This window comes from Scatophagus argus, chromosome 18, assembly GCF_020382885.2.
Source record: "Scatophagus argus isolate fScaArg1 chromosome 18, fScaArg1.pri, whole genome shotgun sequence".
NCBI lineage: Eukaryota > Metazoa > Chordata > Actinopteri > Scatophagidae > Scatophagus > Scatophagus argus.
Genome location: NC_058510.1, coordinates 21194721 through 21208105, shown reverse-complemented (window position 1 = coordinate 21208105; position 13385 = coordinate 21194721). Strand labels below are relative to the sequence as shown.

The 13385-nt window shown below is 40.1% G+C and overlaps 1 protein-coding gene across 1 annotated transcript in view; it reads left to right on the top strand.

Annotated features, from left to right (window-relative positions):
* Positions 1-10002: 10002 nt before the first annotated feature.
* Positions 10003-13385, top strand: part of cubn (cubilin (intrinsic factor-cobalamin receptor)) — a 93885-nt gene continuing 90502 nt past the window's right edge. Inside the window, exons 1-6 of the mRNA XM_046371033.1 lie at positions 10003-10210; positions 10677-10806; positions 11008-11103; positions 11349-11387; positions 11495-11596; positions 12056-12159. Of these exons, the coding sequence (XP_046226989.1) occupies positions 10089-10210; positions 10677-10806; positions 11008-11103; positions 11349-11387; positions 11495-11596; positions 12056-12159 (593 nt within the window). The 5' untranslated portion in view covers positions 10003-10088. The remainder of the gene's footprint in view (positions 10211-10676; positions 10807-11007; positions 11104-11348; positions 11388-11494; positions 11597-12055; positions 12160-13385) is intronic.

Here is a 13385-nt window from a genome sequence, read left to right as displayed (position 1 = left end):
CAAAAACTGACAATTATACCTGACTCCAGAGGGCTAGTACTGTATAAAAATACCCTTTTCTACCCTGGTTATATAGTAGACATATCCACTTGTTGAAACTTCCCCCAAAGACTAGAATATCAAGGTTCTTAAAAAGAAATCTCCATTCCACCCTATCGAAGGACTTTTCTGCATTGAGCGATACAGCAGCAATTGGTGCATCTGAATCTGAGACTGCCCACATAATGTTAATAACGCGTCGGATATTGTCTGCAGAACTACATTTAGAAATAAATCCCACTTGTTCTTCATGCACCAATGACGTCATTACTTCTCCTTAACATGCAGTTCATTATTGTATGTCACTAACTGTGTGTCCAGTGCTCCTCGTAGTCTTGTGTCTCTCCCTCCCTCTCTCTCTCTCTCTCTCTCTCTCTCTCTCTCTCTCTGTATCTTTCTGCAGGTATCTCTCCATCCAGATCTTCAAGTTGAACTGTAGCCGGCTCTATGACCAACCCAATGTGTATTGTTGACATCTGCCTGTCATTCCTCTATGTACCGACTATGGGCGGGGTGGTTCTCCCTACGGGCCGAAATTGAACTGATAGGATAGTGATTCTCAACATCACATAAAAAAAGAATACATGAATGTTACAGCAGTTCATTATAATTTTCATTACTATAATTTTCTTATAACTTGTGAAATGTTAAAATCATATTGAGGTGGTAGCAAAAAGTGAAACTAAACAGTTGAGATTTTGTTTTGCTTATCTTTTTAGTAATGTCATTTCTCATGTTGCAAATTGCTTTCCTGCCTGTACAACATCCATTGCACGTCTGCCCGTCCTGGGTGAGGGATCCCTCCTCTGTTGCTCACCCTGAGGTTTCTTCCATTTTTTCCTGTTAAAGGTTTTTCTGGGAGTTTTTCCTTAGTCGATGTGAGGGTCGAAGGGCAGAGGATGTTGCTGATGTTATGTTAAGCCCTTTGAGACAAACTGCTTGTAAAAATGGGCTATACAAATAAAGTTGACTTGACTTGACTTGACTTGAAAAAATACTTTTATTTTTTATTTTAATACTTATATTTCTGTATTTTTTTCATTATATTGGGTTGTAGGTGTGTACAACTTCACGTAGAACTCTCTAAACACATTACTAATATCTATACATTTGGCCTGTAATTGTCCCTCCTGATAGATGATAATTCCTTCTGTTTTAACGAGTTGATTCATAATACTTTTGTCTCATTGTGAAGAGTGAGAATTCCACTTCCTTTGACAGTATACAGTTATAATCATATTTGAGTTGTGTCAAAGCCCTAAAATTCGTAGAGTTAACTTTCCTCAAGTGTCAAGTTTCCTCAAGTTTCTCAAGTGTCTTTATCTTTTCTTCAAACTCCACCTGTTTCACCATACTACTCTTCTTCTTATGTGACGCATATTGGATAACAAAGCCTCTTAGTTCCACTTTCAAAGCTTCCCAGGCGATTCCAGCAGAGGGTGCTGTGGGCTCATTTATCTGAGTGTATTCATTAATTTGTTGTTTTAGTGCTCAAATTCCTAATAACTGTATCATAGTCCCCTGTCTGTTGTAGTTTAGCCTCCAAGTCAGCAAAAACTGCAGCTCATCTCCATTTTGAGCATGAATATTTGCCAGAATAATCATGTAGTATTCTATTTTAGCTACAATTATAAGGACTCTTGAAAATTTGAAATTTGAATAGTAATTTTTGTTTTTAGTGTTAGGACTCTACGACTTTGGCAGAATCCAGCACTGTAATAGACTTGGCCTATCCAGTCCCTACATAATTTCTCAGCACTAAGGTGTGTCTCCGGTAAAAATAATATATCATGCTCTTTGGCTTTCAAAATGGAAAATATGTTTTTCTCTTGATTGGGTGCCCCAAACCCTTTACATTCCAAGTGGAAATGTAAATGTATTCAAAAGCACCCATCCTGAGCAAATATTTCAAATAAAGACATGGAAGTCTGCCACTTACCTGCTGTGTGCCTATACTTATCCTAGTATGACCCTTGTGTGACCCTAACCTCCCCCCATAAAGCGCATAACTTTGAACTATGTGCTGCCTCTTCTAACAGAAGAAACCTTCAAGTCCGTGATCATCCATTGATCCGCTGACATACCCTCATGAACTGACTGCATTTATATCACTAATGCAAACCTAAAATAGTAAGGAGATCCTGCAAATGAAATGATTTTGTTATTTACTAGCCAGGGAGAGTTTAGGTATACCTGCAAGGGATAAATAAGTACAAAATCTGTTTCTGCAATGTCCCATTTAGCCCACTGTCTCTTAGAAACCAGTAGTCTCCTCCAGGTCAACATGTCTCAGTGGACAAAAATTGTCTCAAAACATCTTGATGTAACCTTTACCATCTCCATAGTGCCCTTACACCAGTATTCCCTGAATATACTCCATTGCCCTTTTCAGAATCAGAATCAGAAGAATCAGAATCAGAATCAGAATCAGAATCAGAATCAGAATCAGAAGCCTTTATTGTCATTGTACAAGGAATACAACAAAATTGTAACAGCCTTGCAGTGGTGTTATTCTAAATCTACATTTAAGTATGTAAAACACAAGACAAGACAACTTTGTCACACCCTGGCTTTTGGTCTTTTGGTTTTGAGTCCATGTGTCATGTTTCATGTGTGTCTTGTGTTTCATGTGTTATGTTCTAGGTTTTTCTCCCAAAAATGGGAGAAACTTCAGGGTGAGCAACAGAGGAGGGATCCCTCACCCAGGATGGGCAGACATGCAATGGATGTTGTACAGGCAGGAAAGCAGTTAACAATCATGAAAATATGGCAGAGATGGGGAATATTCAGACAAGGGAGAGCTGATGTCGAGATAAATAAGAATAAAATAATACTTATAAAAATAGAATAAAATAATAAGGTGCAAATAAGTAGAAAAACAGTGCAAGAACAGAGTATTAATATGGATATAAATATTGTCTATGGATGGATGCAGAGCTGTATTGCACATTGCCACACTGCACACATATCTGGTCAGGGTGGTGTGTGGTTAATATATGTGTGTGTTCAGTATGGTGACTGCTTTTGGAAAAAAGCTGTTTCTGAGTCTGTTTGTCCTGGTTCTGATGGACCTGTATCTCCTGGCAGAGGGCAGCAGGTCAAACAGACGGAAGGCAAGATAGGTGTAGTCACTGATAATGCTAGTCACTCTGTTGAGGCAGCATGATGCAGAGGGCAGCCGATGATCCTCTGTGCCGTCTTTACCACCCTCTGGAGCCTCTGCCGCTCTGCTTCAGTGCAGTGGGAAAACCACACTGTGATGCAGTAGGACAGGATGCTCTTGATGGTTGAGCGGTAGAAGGTTACCAGCAGCTTCTGATCTACATTGTTCAAGCGCTGCTGTGCCTTCTTGATGACAGACTTGGTGTTGATGGACCAAGTGAGGTCAGCCAAGATGGTGGTGCCCAGGAAGGTGAATCTGTGGGCCCTCTTTACGCAGTCACCATTGATGTAAAGTTGGGGTGGGTCTGCTCTGTGCTTCCTGAAGTCTCCTTAGTCTTAGTGGTGTTTAGGATGAGGTTGTTAGTCTGACACCACACAGACAGATTCAGGGTTATAATTGTAAAGGGGGTGATGGATATGGCATCTTCTGTCGATCTGTTTGCTTTGTAAGTGAAATGGTGGGGGTTGAAGGTTGGAGGTGCCTGGAGGTTCCAGGCACTTAGTGATGACAGGGGCGAGTGCAACTAGACGGTAGTCAGTGAGGCAGGTTGTGGATGATTTTCTGGGTATGGGAATGATGCTGTATGACTTCAGACAGGCAGGGATGGAAGCCTGTGCGAGACAGGTTGAAGATTTTTGTGAAGACCTGGGAGAGCTTGTCGGCACAGGCCTTTAGTACCTTGCCGGGAACACCGTCGGGCCCAGTCGCTTTCCTGGGGTTCACCCCGCTGAATATCCGTGCCACATCCTGTACCTGCACAGTGGTTTGGAGCTGGGAACAGATTGGGGCAGAGGTGGTGTGATTGCAAGCTGCTGTGGTGTAGTCTCGAAGCGTGAGAAGAACATATTCAGCTCTTCCACCATTGCGGCGCTGGAGCATGCAGCTGAGCTGGCCTGTCTCCTGAAGTTGGTCAGCTGCTGTAATCCCTGCCACACCTGCCAAGGATTGTTGTTGGAGAGGTGGTCCTCTATTTTCCTCCTGTAACCCGACTTGACCTTTCTGATTTCTCTCCTCAGGTCAGCTCTAGCAGCACTGTACAGTGCTTTGTCACCTGACCTGAAGGCAGTGTTACAACCTTTTAGGAGTAGCCTGACTTCACTGGTCATCCAGGGTTTTTGATTGGGAAAGACGTTTCACTACAGTGACAGTCCCCATACAGAATGTGATGTATTCCATCACTACCTCTGTGAATACTGTCAGGTCCTGGTTTTCAAATACACTCCAGTCAGTGTGTGCAAAGCGCAGTTCAACAGTGTCAGGTTGCCTTTCGGTTGCTTTTGCACAGAACAAGAGAGGGCTATGATAGCATCCCTTTGCGTAGCCTCGACATTCACCAGACAGAAGAGGCCTTTTACCGAGGCAGAGACGGTTAAAGACTGTATGCTTGCTGTCATTGAAATGGTTGTTGATGAAAAAGTGATGAAAAGCGTCACCTCATCCATTAAAAAAGTGCCTCCCTTGGACACATCAACTCTTCACAGAGTGGAATTACTCGCTAAGGATGTCTCAAGGAAGCTTTTGGAAAACCTCAGAAAATCTGATGTTATGTCTTTTGCTGTGGATGAATCAACTGACTGTACTGACATGGCTCAGTTATGCATCTATGTCAGATTTCACGACGGAGTACGCTTCAGAGAAGAACTTTTGGGGTTATTCCATTGGAGGGACACACCACAGGTGAGGTGATGTTTCAAAAGATTGTCGCATTTTTTAACGAGCATGAGCTGGATTTACAAAAAGTTTGCCTTTTGGTTACGGATGGCGCTCCAGCCATGATCGGTACATTACAAGGGCTGGTGGCAAGGCTATCAACCGTAGCCCCACATATGCAGTTTTTACACTACATCATTCATCAGTCTGTGTTGTGTGCAAAGCTGAGTGGTGATCTGAAAAACACCATGAACACCGTCATGAACACCCTTGATGGGTGTAAACACAAACAGGCAGCAAACCTCCTGGAGCGTGTGCTGGATGAACAGTTCATGGCAGAAATGTACTTTCTGTGTGACATTTTTAGACACTTGAACACTCTGAATCGTGAACTGCAAGGACGATAAAAGTCTATTGCTGATTTGGTTGAGAAGCTTTGCGCTTTCAAGACAAAGCTAACAATGACAGCAGTGTGATGTATGCTACTTTTACATCACATCAGGAATGTGATGCTGTCTCTGTGACAACTGTTATGTTTTATGTTAATTATTTTGTATGTCTGCTTTACTGTTCAGCTCTAATACATTTGACTGTGGGTATGGACCTGCTATGTTTGGAATTGCCGCTCCACTTTTTCCTCCATCTCCACCAGCAAATGATTGCATATCAAGCCAGTGCATTCCATGTTAAATCCCCATTGGAAGTTACAAATGTTTGCACACTTCCTTTGGGTGTTCTGAAGGAGGAAGTGGTGGCAAGCCTCTGGCAGACACCCTGAAATGAATAAGGTACATCTTGCAACCATCAAAGGAATCTTACAAAATTGCGTGCTAATTCGTTATGATTCAACTGATTGTCTGCCTGAGTTTGCAGAAATTTTTCAAATGTTCATTGTCAAAAACAATTTGAGCTTTGTGGTAAAAATACTGTGTGTATGGTACCATGAGCACTTCAGAGCTTATGAGTTGGCAACATTTACTCGTAGAGTGGTTGCCCTAGTTGAGCTTAAAGACCTGGCGATGTTTATCCACACTATGACTACACTATAGGTGTGAGACAGATGGTCATATTGAAACAGCATATCGTTGTCTAAGCTGGGTTTATAACGTGGACGTTTTTACCATTCTACCATTCATAATTAATATAATAAATCAGGGTTGCAATAAATAATTGATCTAGTAGTATATAATAATAATAATCTGGAATCTCAAACTAATTTTAAATAAAAATTAACCAGTAGGGTTAAGTACTTTTCCTAAATTGTGTTTCCTGTGCTTGTTTCTTAAAATACAGGGAGTGATGTCAAGTGTCAGTTTGGACTTACACAGCAGTTCAGACTCCAACACAAGGACTATGACTTTGGAAATGAATATGTCAATCTTGTATCTACCAGCGACATTAAAAACAGGAATACTCTGAAAGCGGTATTCCTTCAGTGTGAGCAAACCATACCCAGCATTCTAGGGACTCCTCCACATTGCAGTACCAGCACACCAACAACTTCACTCACTACATTCCATAGCTCTATGACCTCCGGAAGGACTTCTCTGAACCCCCCTGCTCTTCTTCCCATGATCAAGACAATGAGTCCTCTGACCTCTCTAGTGCAGACACTGTCATTTTAGATCCAGCACCAGATTCAAGAACTCTTCTTGGCCCCCCCTTTTCATATTTTGCGGACACTCAGCTCCAAAGAGGAAATGCAGACTTCAAAGCAAATGGTATTCTTTTTACATCTTTCCCACAGCTAAGAGTGGACATTCTTGAAGGCTTGGCTGAAAAGATCTTCAAATATACTGCAGGAAATCCTCTACAAGACCTCCTTTAAAGGAGGAACCACTCATCAACCGTTTGAAGCCAGCAGTGAAAACCATCAAAGTGTGGCCAGTTGGGGGGTAGACTTGGTACTCCAAGACGAGTTGAAAGACACGGGCTGGAGTAGGTTTGCCTATCAGGCTACCAGTGGCTCACATATAGACACTGACTCTTACACCCATTCAATATTGGAATACATCAACACCACAATTGACAGTGTTACCACGAAGAAACATCACCACATACCCGAATCAGAAGCCATGGATGAACAGAGAAGTGCGGCTGCTGCTAAAAGCACGAGACAGTGCCTTTAGATTGGGAGACGCACAGGCCTACAGCACATCCAGAGCCAATCTGAAGAGGGGCATCAAGAAGGCCAAGCACAAACCCAAGCTGAAGGTGTAGGAACACTTTGCCAACTCTGACTCATGACGCATGTGGCAGGGCATTCAGGCCACCACGGATTACAAGCCCAGCAATTCAACGCCGACAGTCATGTGTCCTTCCTCAACGAGCTAAATGACTTTTACACCCGTTTCAACAAAGGCAACTTGGAAAAGGGTGTTAAAAATGAACCCTCTGCTAACCACCAGACCATCACACTCATGGCCACAGATATTCATAGAGCACTGAGTCATATCAGCCCACGTCCCTGGCCCAAGCTGCAGCACCAGCGTGCTTCAAGACCACCTCCATAGTGCCAGTACCGAAACACTCCTCTATCACCTTATAGCACCCACACCCATTGTCATGAAGTGCTTTGAGCGGCTGGTCCTGGCACACCTCAAGAACTGCCTGCCCCCCTCACTGGAACTTCAACAATTTGCCTACCGAAGCAGGAGTACAGAGGATGCTATATCCACAGCGCTGCACTGTGTGCTCTCACATCTGGGAAAACAAGAACACATACGCAAGAATGCAGTTGGTTGATTTCAGTTCAGCATTTAACACCATTGTTCCCTCCAAGCTAATCACCAAACTTGGGGATCTAGGAATCAGTGCCCACCTCTGCAACTGGATCATGGACTTTCTGACCAACAGACAGCAGCATGTTAAGTCGGGTTACAACCTCTCCACCACTATCACACTCAAGACTGGTGCGCCACAGGGCTGTGTGCTGAGCCTGTTCCTCTATTCTACTCATCAACGGCATGGAGGGGGGTGACAGTAGAATGGAGCCTGTAGAGGGGCGTGTAAGACAGCAGTTCCTGGTCTGAACTCTGGGTGGTTATCATGGTTTTGGGTAGCATACAGAATTTACTATGTTCCTGGACAAGATAGCTGTCCCATCCAAAGTAGGAGGGATGCCATCTCTTCTAACCAGAACAGGCTTTCCCCAGAAAGTTTTCCAGTTGTCTATATGTTGTATACACGTTGTTTGCTGAACACCACTTAGACATCCATGGAACGACCACATGCGGCTAAACATGTCATTAGTTAGATTGGACAGAGGGCCAGAGAAAACTACCAACAGAAGACGGCAGTGGAGATAGATGTAGCAATCCCAAGCGACAGCAACATCAAGAAGAAATAACATGAGAAACTCAAAATATACTAAGTGCTGAAACATGAGCTGTGACCCCAAAACTGGAAGAGTGGCTCCAGCAGATTCCAGTTACAACATCAGTGGTCTCTGTCCAAAAAAAAGCACAGTCCTTGAAGCAGCTAAGCTACTGCACAGAATCCTCAAACTCCCAGGCCTCTGGTAGAGGACCTGAGCTTGAGGAAGACACACACCACCCTAGAGGAGGTGAGAGGCGAATTTTATTTTATTTTATTTCACATATTATCATTTTCATTCAATATGTGCCTTTATAGACTTATTAGGGTCTGATAATAAGGAGTTGCAATAAACCTGGAAATAAATGCATGGATCACTTTTTCTGCATTAAGGTGTGCCTGGTTTTTTGCAATGTTGCCCAGGTTAAAGATAGAATCCTTGTTTGATGTTGAAATTAAAGGACATATCCTGATAAAAGACAATGCCCAGATTCCTTATGGTAGTGCTGGAGGCCAAGGTAATGCTGTCCAGAGTGGTTATATCATTACAAAATGTGTTTCTAAGATATCTAGGGCCCAGAACAATCACAATCAAGTTTTTTTCTGAAACTTGCAGGTCATTCTTTTTTTTTTTTTTTTTAACTCTATGTTACTTGAAGTTAACTGATTGGTTTCATCTGATTTCACTGATGCAAGTGTAAATGGGTAACAGTATTGGGTCAATTGATTAATTTGTTGGTAAAGTCAATAAAAATCTAATGTAGAGGTAATTGTGCAATAATATTATTATAAGGAGTAGATACATTTATATAGTCTTATATTTCCAACTGACCCTTGAGGGCAACCATAATGCTGACCAAAGATGGAAATGAGTTTGAAACCCCTGCTCTAATCTGAGGGCTGGTCTTGACAACGTCTTAACATAAAAAACATCTTAACTTAGCAAAGTTGTTAACTTTACTGGCTGTCTCATATGATTACAGGAGATCATTAACCTTGTGCGTGTGTGCTGGAACATGTGATTTGAGTAAATAATACTGGTTATATATATTGCCCTTTGTATGTTATGTGATTCTGTGTTTCCAAGTTAAGAAATCCTGCACATCATGGTTTGAATTATATATCATAAAAAAAAGTAAAATAATTCATGATTAAGACTATTACCAGGACCAGCAATACAGGAATTTCACAGCACACAGCTGAGCATTTTAAGATTTGGATGTTTGCTGTAAGGCCATCATCAAAATTGCCTCTGCTTTATCATTTGGATGAAGCTGGACTATTCTGTTAAACTGAACTGAACAAATTAATTAAATATTTAAAGCAATTAACTGAAGTTTTAAAATTCAGATGGTTGCTATAGTACCACCACAGAAAAATTGCTCCCACATTATTCATAATATTTTTGAACATTCTACCAGTTTGTTTACTAGTAAGTTTGTTGTTGATTTTCATCCTTAATAAAGACTTCTTATTGAAAAAGCAAAAATAAAAACAAAAATTATGAATGATGAAATTGTTTCAAAAAGTTACACCTACAACTAGTGTTGAAAATGTTTGTGATTATATGATTAGAATAAATACTGTTCATAACATTCTCTTTAAGATAATTCTTAAAGAAAACTTTATTAAAATCTTTTATGAGGATAATTTTACCTTTTAATTCTGCACAGTGGTAACCCACCTCTGACATCTGTAAAGCAAACACCTAGTCACACAAAGCGGGTTACTGATCTCCTACAGTCATGTGGGGGACATTCTCACTCAATAATAAAGTCCACCAGCTTTGGGAAAATGAGGTGTACATGTGCTTTATAGTGGTACTGCCAGGTCAAAGTCTGAACATTGAGCATAAGAGTGTGACAGTGCATGAAACCCCAGTAAAGCTGTTTTAAGTGTCCAGGCAATACATCTCTTTTCTATGGCTGCAACACTGCAGCCCTTGTGGCTATTCTTTATACTCATTTTCCTTCTAGTGGGGCTGCAAGGAGAGTCAAGGGGCACTGCACAAGGACGAAACAAGAGGGACGTCAGTAATGACCAGTAAGTTGGAATTTGTAGAAATCAAACAGGGGGATGTCTTTTATCATGATGAATCAAAAAATTTGGGCTCCACCAGTCTTAACTTAATTTACATATTGCTTTATTATGTATAAACTTGAAACAGCATTTTAATTTAAAAAAAAAGAATAATATTGACCCATATTAGGGTTCAAATTCAAATTCAATGCTTCAAACGCGCCTGTAATGTCTGTAAAAAGCCAAAAATAATTTCACAATCACTTTTTAATTTCCATCTGTAACACACTCGTCAAACTAAATGCTGTTCATGTTCACCATTTGTTTACTAGTAAGTAAAAGGTGAAAAATAAAAACAGGAAACTATACTAGGTTGTTGTTGGATTTTTCTTAACGGCGCTTGTTTGTGAGTGACCAAAATACAATTGATCTGTTCAAACAACATTATCACAAAGTATGTTCACAGAATTTTGGTGATTTGACCCTGTAGGCCTCGTATGCTGTCAGACAATGGTCACCTTGTCTTCACAACTGGTTACAATAAAGAGATCAGATTTCAGACATCAGAATTAGGACGGGTTAAAGTCGATAACGAAGACCTCACCCATCTCTTGAGTCAGGTAAGCTTACACTTTTTCCATTGTTAACAAGCACTCTTGATGTGATACAATAGCCCAATGGAGCATAAGATCAAAGAACAGTTCAGATATTCATACAGTGGAAATTTCAGTGATGATAAATATCAAAAAGATTTCTTAAGAGACTATTTTGTCTAAGCTCTTTTATAATGAAGTGTCTATACATGAACTGCCTGATTTCAGATCAAAACCAACAAAGAAGACATTGATGACATTAAGTCTCATGGAGGTGGAATTCCCCCTGATATCACCAACAAACTAAATCAGCTTGATAGCAGGGTAAGACATTAAAGTCTTGTTTCTCTTACTAACTGCTTCTGATACATTTATTTTAATTAATTTAAATTGTTCTCATTCAGATCATTTGCATTTTCAATCACATTTTTTGTGAGTTATTTTAATGCAATCTGTCTCTTACGTGTTCATAATATAAGCTCCTTGAAATGTATCTGTCCAAACTGTTATTATTGTGAATGCATTGTAAGTAGCCAATGACATAAAACACTATTTTACATACTTTACAGGTGTCAACACTTGAGAACAAAGTAACTGCACTTGAACTGGTAAGACATTCACAGGAAGATCAATTTGTTGTAATGTCTCAAACTCATGCTTGATCATATAGGTCATGTTTCTCCCCTTGTCTTTTCTCTCGTCTTTCCGCCTCCAGACAGTCCAGAGGGTCTCTTGCAACAGTAATCCCTGTCAAAATGGAGGAACATGTCTGAACTTAGTCAACTCATATCACTGTGTGTGTCCCAGCAACTGGGCTGTGAGTGCCATACTTTCTGTTACAATATATGGGTGCTATTACTCTTGTAATTCTACTAGATTCAAGTTTGCTTTGTCCCAAGGTTGTTTATTTGTTTGTTTTTTGTGTTATATAAATTTGATTAATTTGGAGTTGAAGAACACAAAATTAGACTATGCTGAAACATGCTTTATACACTTTCCAGTGATCAAAGCTAAAGTGGCAAGGGCCAATGGGCAACTCGATCTACAGACTTTTAGATTCATCCTTACCTAGTTTCATTCAACATTCAACATTGACACAGCAAAAAAAAGAAAAAAAAAGCCAAAAAAGAAAAAAATTCACGTCACTCAGAATACTACTTGTTCTGCAAACACTGTGTGCTCTTTTTCTGTGTAATGATGACCCATACTGGGATCATTTAAGTCATATCTCATCTGTGTTTTCTTTCTTTTTGTTTCTTCCTCTCTTGCTGTGTAGGGTCCTAACTGCGCAACAGATGTAAATGAATGTCAGGTGTATTCTGGAACATCTCAGGGTTGTCAGAATGGTGCAACCTGTGTCAACACCCCTGGATCATTCACGTATGTCTTAAGCTTCCCATAATATTTTGTTAGAATTTTAATGTTGTTTGTTGTTTGTTTGGATTAGTACTCATACTTAAATATTATTAAAGGGAAATTCTGCTATCTTGAGATAGAGATCTGAGGCCTATATTTACATATCTTGCTGTGTAAATGATTCATATTTCCCAAAAGACTTGGAACTGGTCGAGTAGTTTGCCCAAGATGGCAGCTGTGACGTGGCTGCAGTGACTGCAGTACAGTCTTTTAGGGCAACTATGTTCCTCAAAGTTACGTCCTCTGAAAGTGCTTTTTTGCTCAACCAGAAGAAAGGATCTCATTATGAAAAAGACATACTTGCTAGAGTATAATCATTTTAAAGAGTAAAATCAGTAACACTTCATATTATGGCCAGGTAATAACATGGTAATAATGTCAAGGATAATGGACGAGGTGTCCCTTATTAATTTGCAGTTCTTTGGAGGGCATTATCTTGCTTATACCATGCATGCTTACCAGTAGAAAAAACTAAAGATTATTCATATTAGATTATATTATTTATATTTTGTGTTTTGCAATCAGAATTTAAAGTTCTAACTCTGTTGTCCTTAAAGTATTCGAGGGTTTGACTATCAACTGAAGTAAATAGGATGAAGCTTAGATACAACTTGGCGATGGGAGATATTTCTCGTTCGCTCAATACTGACCTTTCTGAGCCAGAAAATCATGTTAGCAAGATCCAAAGTCAACGTTGTGTACAGTTGACAAACATAAATATATCCTCCAGTCAGTCTTAAGATTTTCACAAATGATGTAAAGAGTCGAATGGAGAATGGGATATGAAATGATCATTTATGTGATAGCACAAAAAGTAAGCTCAGAGAGGCAGTGTTGTGGAGCCAAATAAAGGCTACTAAGATTTTGAGCTTGTAAAATTGTGTTCACAAATAAATATGTAGTTGTGATTCATACAAGAATATATTCAACAGTAAGGCTACCCAAAGCCTGAGAGACTGACACGCTAAATTCTGACCTTTGTGTATAACCCTTGACCTTTTCTCGATAAAAAACATTTATGCATTTACATGCATCAACTGATTTCAGTTTTTGCATTCAGTTGTGTATGAGCTACATGCTGTGTAACTTTAAACAAAACAACAACTATAAAATCACACAACATTTTTACAGCTGCAAATCTTTTTGCATTCATAGAAAAGGTAATAACAGCTGCATGCTACGCCTTATTT